Raw genomic sequence first — 6,000 nt, 5'->3', positions numbered from 1 at the left:
TAGTTAATAAACTTATACAATTAGGTCATTCTTGATCCAATATTTCATACTTTGTTGGGATTGTTAGTCGATTCATGATGAAACCACAAATACGACATTTAACAACAACAATAAGAATTTTAAGGTATATTGTAGGAATAATAGATTATAAAATACTCTACCATACAAATTCACTAACAATATTATTAGGCTATGTGGATATAGATTGGACAAGAGATCTAACCCATGATCGATCAATAATAGATTTGTTTTTAAATTAAAGGCCAATCTAATTACCTAACTCTCAAAAAATCAAGCCACCATTGCCTTCTCATCTTTAGAAGCAAAATATATGGACTTATCCACAACATCCAGAGAAGCAACATGCTTGAATAAACTTGCATGCAATTTTGTACTTTGAATCAAAAAACCAATTCTAATATATTGTAACAATAAAGAGAGTATAAAAATAGCAATAAATTTAGATATCAATCCAAGAACAAAGCATATAGCTACACATTATTATTTCACAAGAAAAAAAAAAAAAAAAAAAAAAAAAAAAAAAAATGAGAGAGGTTAAATTAATCTATGTACCATCTCTTGAGCAAATAGTTGACATCTTCACCAAATCCTTGAGGCATGGTCTATTTGAGAAATTTAGATCAAGATTGAATATCATTTCTATAGGAAAAGCACAATCCTAATAAAGCTACTCCTTTTTTCATCTTCTCTCTCTACAACTCATAGTTATAGGCATAAATTAACACATCCAACTTAATACAAAATAGATCATTACTTTTTCCTCTCTCACCCATTGCTTCTACATAACAAATCCTTGAGATGAACCTTAGACATCTAAAACAAATTCCTTCACAAACTAGAGTTAAAAAGTACAAGTAGTTTATTAATAAGTATCAAATTGATGATGTCGTAGTGAGGGAGGATGTTGGAACATTCATCCTTACTTCATCATTGAATGAAGTTTGTATAGATGATATGAGATCTGACATTTGTGTCAAATAATCAGATCTCTGTATATATATACTTAAGACTATATCAACAATCTCATAATAAGACAGTAAATTCCTTTTATTTTATTCATTCATTTTATTATTCTTTCAATTAAGAGGAATAAATCAATTGGATAAAACAGTGAAACAAATTGGCCTTTTAATTGGCTATTTTAATTGGCTATTTTAATTGGCTATTCTAATTGGCTTGTCTCAAGTAAGCACAATGCACAATGAATAGGAATAGTTGCTACTAGAAGTGGTCCTTTAGTAAAGTACACAATGATAGGCTTTTTCCCACTATCTCTCTTAGAGATTATGTTGTTTAATAAATATGTTTACACCTTATGTTTTGTAACTATCATAGAAAACATAATCTAAAAACATCATCTAAAAAATACTCTTTAGGAAACTATGGTTCAAAAACTCAGTATTTACAAAAAAAGTCTATCCTCATAAAAGTAAATATAAAAAGTAAAAGCCTGTAACTGCTCCATGGCGTCGTGGATGTGCAGGGGCCAACAATCCGTAGCACATTCGTTTTTAGGGCATCGTCAGCACCGAACTGTGTAACCGGTTTGCTGCCATCGTTGCCGTTAATGCCGCAAGCGTGCTGGCCAATTCGTGTCTTGTCTCTCTACCTCTCGGTTCTCATGCATTCTCAATTCCCTTCGTAATGAAAGCATCAATTTATTTAGCCCCCACTGCTCCCTTGTATGTTTTGCAATTTTGTGCATTAACGGGTGCAGCACCTGCGTATCGGATCATCCTAGGTTTCACATTTCGCGTACGAATTCTGTCGTTGCTGTTGCTTTGCAGGTTCTGAAATTTATCGTTGTGCTGTCGCAAGGAGTCGACATGCACGAGACCTCTTTGTTTGGATTTACCATTACTAGACTTGCGGGAGTTTGTAAATCACATAGACGATCTTTAGCCTTTTTAATGCTTTTGCGCAAATACTGAAGCTGTTGGATTTTTAGTTTGCTGTTTGATTTGTGGTTGTTATAGTGATTCGGTGGACGTTGATGATACATTCGAATTAGGGACTTCACTGCCTCGTGTAATCCCTCAAGTTGAATTTGTTGAATTAAATGTTGAATTCATGGTGGACTTCGTCGCAGGGGCGCAGTATGATCCTTTTTCTTTTATCGTCAGATCGAAAGCAGGCGCAGATGGAATCAGGATCCGTGTGCCGGTCTTCGAATAGACCCCGCATGCTTATTTGCTATCTATGTGGCCGGGAGTATGGTAGCAGGAGGTTCGTTACTCGGATATAATTCAAGACATGAACATAGGAAATGTGACATAAGCATCTATACTGTGCACACACGATCAAGCTCTAACACTTCTGACGGAAAGTGCAGTTTACCAATCCACATCCCACAATGTCAAAGGAAATGGTTGCTTGAAGAGGAGAGTAAGCCTAAGAATGAGCGTCGCCCTCTGCCAAGTCAACCGAATGCTGACAAGGCCATCGGAGGTGGTGGTGGTAAAGCATACGATAACTTTAATGCCGAGTAAGCCCAAAGTTGTGACTTACTTCAACTAGTCTGTATCAATCTCGCAACAATCTCCTCTTAACGATCGTTTTCTATACCCTCGAAAAAATACCGTGGTATTTTCAAATCTAAAAATAGATTGAAATTCTGGGCACCGTAAAGCAATGTTCCGGAATTCGATCAAGCAATGAGGACTATGTTCATTGTTGATAATTAGCTGACAATGTCGTGATGCTGCCAACATGTGGTCTATTTTTGGCTTTTCATATGTACGATCACAGCTACGCTTCAATATTTGTCTTTTGAATAAGCAGGTAATAACTCTGCAAAGCCATAGTGCATGTGGCAACTGTAATGCAGGGCCTTTGCAGCATTTGAAAAGACTTTGACTCAGTGCCCTAATTGCCAGCGACGCTTCAACCCAAAATCCTTCCATAAGCATCAAAGAGGGTGCACTATAGCAAGACCTGCCAAACCCGCTGGCACAGGCCTTATTAAATACTCACTAACGAACAGACTCGTCCCTGGTGCAGTTGCTGGTTCCATGCACGGAAAAGCAAGTGGGTATTGTTATTTTACCATGACATACTAATGTTTGATTGCATGCTCTGTTGCTTTACTCGATCTTGGTGATCGTCTTCGTCGTAGGACAGCGTGTTGTTCATGTCTTCCACTTTATTTCCCCCATTTCTTCACCGACGTTGGCGTCTTTGCTGAAGCTTCACATTATGCAGGGGTTCTGCTCTAACCGTGTTCTATCTCCCATCTTGCTATCTTTGGTGGGCGCGTCGGTTCTCTGGTAGTTTTTATTTGTGGTACGTACTGTGGATGGTTGTGACGGCAACAAATACTGATGGACGTCAGTCAATTGAATAGATGGCACTCATATCTTCCAAGTAAAGCTTGCACTCGTGGTAACCTCTTCTGTAATCCCCCTATCGTATCTTCCCGTCCGATAAAACATCAGGATAAGGAACTCCCACGACGTGCAGTAGCCGGTGTCATATTTCTCTTGTTTCTATCATTTTAGTTTATGTAAGTCGCATGTGCGCTTGGGTTCATTTCAGCTCGAGTTCAATCTAATATTGATTCGGTGGAGTCTAAACAAACTATTTGGGGGAGATGCAGCAACACAGCCTTTGCCACTATGCTTATGTAGACTACCTAAGTCGAAGCCGAAGCCGAATCCGAAGAACCCGACTGTAAGGCCGGCATGGACTGGTGCAAGTGAATCTCTAACTGATGACAAGCAAGCTGATTCTCCCCTTCTGCGGTACAAGAGAACCCCCAGTGGACAAGAGTGGTGCTTGCAATCGGAGACACGTCTCTCTTCGAATCAAGCTGCAAATACAGTATGACCACCTCCGTTTTTAGTTGATTGATTATCCGTTCACTGTTGACAAAGTCTGCAAATGTGTTTTAGTTTTAAAGCACTTAAGGACAGCGGTTCTTGAGTTGAATTGGACTGTCAACCGTTAGTTCTGATAGCACTGTTTCATTCCTGCAGGGGCACAGCTTGCACAGGAATACTCCTAATGTTGAGCCTGGTGTTCGAAATAGGCCACTGGAATCGAGAAACTCCTCCCATCATTACAGGAACGGAGGACATAGTGGTGTGCAAATCTAGAAGTGTTGTTTTTTATATGAAAAAAGAAAAAAGAAAAAAGAAAAAAAAAGTCTAACGATTGCATCCTTTCTTCTTTCAGACCTAATGCTCATGTATTGGTTATTCCGAGTCTTCAGTTGATTATTGATATTGTGTGGGAAGGAGCTCTTGTGCCGTTCTGTATGGTCATCTTTAATGCGAAATGATGTTAAGCATTGCGTCATTTGTCATTTCGTTTGCCATATTAGAGTATACAGTACAGAGAGCCGTTCATAGAATTTATGAATGTTTTCTTAACGAGTCTCTTTGATCGTCATTATGATCAGTTGATGTTATTGCATCCAAGTACTTCATTTGACAAGGTAGTGTCTTGTGGGGCTGAACAGGTGTTGATAACTCTCATCTGGTAAACACATTTGGAGATTTGTGGAGAACTCACAGGGAGGGTGATTTGCTCCCCGCGCGTCAAAATCGAAATGCTGCACAGGATTGGTGCTCCCAACCAGAGACGAGGTTACCTTCACAACGAATTGGAAATCCAAGACTTAAGAGTGGCCTTGCTTCTCAGAGCAGACATTCTACAAGTGTTATACTTGGGTCCCAAGTTTATCAAAATGAGAGGGCTCTGGACTTGGGTGGCGATGCCAAGATATTCCCTTCAAATCGAGATGAACATTACGAAAACTACATGCCTATGCATGGGAAGACAGTGGACGGTCTGAGGCACGTATGGCGTCAACCTTAGATCCTCCACTTCATGTTCTCACAAACAAAACCATCGCGTATTCGTCTCAAAGGAGAATGCCGCCTGCTTCCTGGATGTGTGTAACAGCTGGCCCGAATCCAGTGCTGCATAATTTTACACAAGCACTTTGCTGCTTCATGGCGGGATTTTTCACAAGGTGTCGGTTGAGAAGTGACACGGAAAGGTCATCAAGTGGACAGAGCTCTGCGATTTCAGTTCTGGCCAATATTCTAAAAGGAACAGGGCATGCGGTGATTTAGATTCGCATCATCGTAACCCTCCGTCCTTATTGATACAGCGAGAGCAACTAATTCTTTTGGTCGAGGCAATGTCGACAACTTCCGTCTTTTTGCAGGTTATTCAGTATTTCTGTCTGGAAAATCCTTGGTTTGGGTCGGCCTTTTACGCAGGTAATTTTGTGTAGAGTGTAGTATTTCGTTCGATTTGAACGACGCTCTAGCAGCACAAGGCTCCGTAGAAGCCATTTCCAGGAATTTCTCTTAATGAGAATTGTCAAGTCAAGTGCTCAAATTTTAGGTGACAAATTTCCACCTACATGTCAAAGTACGAGTTCTTTACCTTTGAGATCTCCTGTAGCTATAAAATGAGTAGATCAGGTGTATGATCTGGCAGATTGTATCAAGTCTGGCCAGCATCGTATGGAGGCGTCAGCACTCCCTGCTTCAACTCGGCGTCGTTGAATTCCAGGAAAACCCCGAATCCGTTGATCGATCAACCAAGCAAACTAAAACCTTTTGGTAATTTCCCAAGCAGAACATGGGATCAATGATTTCTGAACAAAAGTACATCACGGATGGATCAGTGTTTCTTTCATTTCTGCAAACGTCAATTAACCTGTGAATAACCGACTAGCCGACAAGTATATTACAAAACTGCTATTCCACAGTGAGTATATTTGGAACTGTATCTCTTGCTCATGAGGCTTAGTACCAGCCCAACAGAAATTTCATATTGTGGCACCACATTTCTGATGGACACACATCGCTACAGATTGAGCTCTGTGGTTTTGGATACCACCACCTAAGGGAGGTTGACATCAGTTTTCGGCACTTCAGAATTCCATTTTCAGTGATCTGCAACAGAGATGGACTTTGGTTGGATTGGGCATAGAGAAAAAAATTAACCAAAATTTGCAACACA

General features: G+C 40.0%; 1 protein-coding gene across 1 annotated transcript; it reads left to right on the top strand.

Annotated features, from left to right (window-relative positions):
* The first annotated feature begins 1,580 nt into the window (after nucleotides 1–1,580).
* On the top strand, nucleotides 1,581–5,749 carry LOC112285541 (uncharacterized). Its single transcript, XM_024526446.3, has 7 exons — nucleotides 1,581–1,776; nucleotides 2,111–2,247; nucleotides 2,354–2,506; nucleotides 2,849–3,048; nucleotides 3,617–3,840; nucleotides 3,996–4,101; nucleotides 4,481–5,749. The coding sequence occupies exons 1-7, from the start codon at nucleotides 1,666–1,668 to the stop codon at nucleotides 4,837–4,839; spliced, it is 1,290 nt and encodes a 429-aa protein (XP_024382214.2). The 5' UTR covers nucleotides 1,581–1,665; the 3' UTR covers nucleotides 4,840–5,749.
* The last annotated feature ends 251 nt before the right edge of the window (nucleotides 5,750–6,000 follow it).

This window comes from Physcomitrium patens, chromosome 8 (assembly GCF_059467195.1).
Source record: "Physcomitrium patens ecotype Gransden chromosome 8, ASM5946719v1, whole genome shotgun sequence".
In the NCBI taxonomy this organism is placed as follows: domain Eukaryota; kingdom Viridiplantae; phylum Streptophyta; class Bryopsida; order Funariales; family Funariaceae; genus Physcomitrium; species Physcomitrium patens.
This window is presented reverse-complemented; position numbering and strand designations above follow the sequence as displayed.

What these genes read in the sequence shown, in the direction of transcription:
- LOC112285541 (XM_024526446.3), top strand. Translation starts at nt 1,666, where the DNA reads ATGAAAGCATCAATTTATTTAGCCCCCACTGCTCCCTTGTATGTTTTG. An exon ending in CGGGAGTATGGTAGCAGGAG is followed by an intron (nt 2,248 to 2,353) that starts GTTCGTTACTCG and finishes CGGAAAGTGCAG; the next exon opens with TTTACCAATCCACATCCCAC. An exon ending in TTCCATGCACGGAAAAGCAA is followed by an intron (nt 3,049 to 3,616) that starts GTGGGTATTGTT and finishes GGGGAGATGCAG; the next exon opens with CAACACAGCCTTTGCCACTA.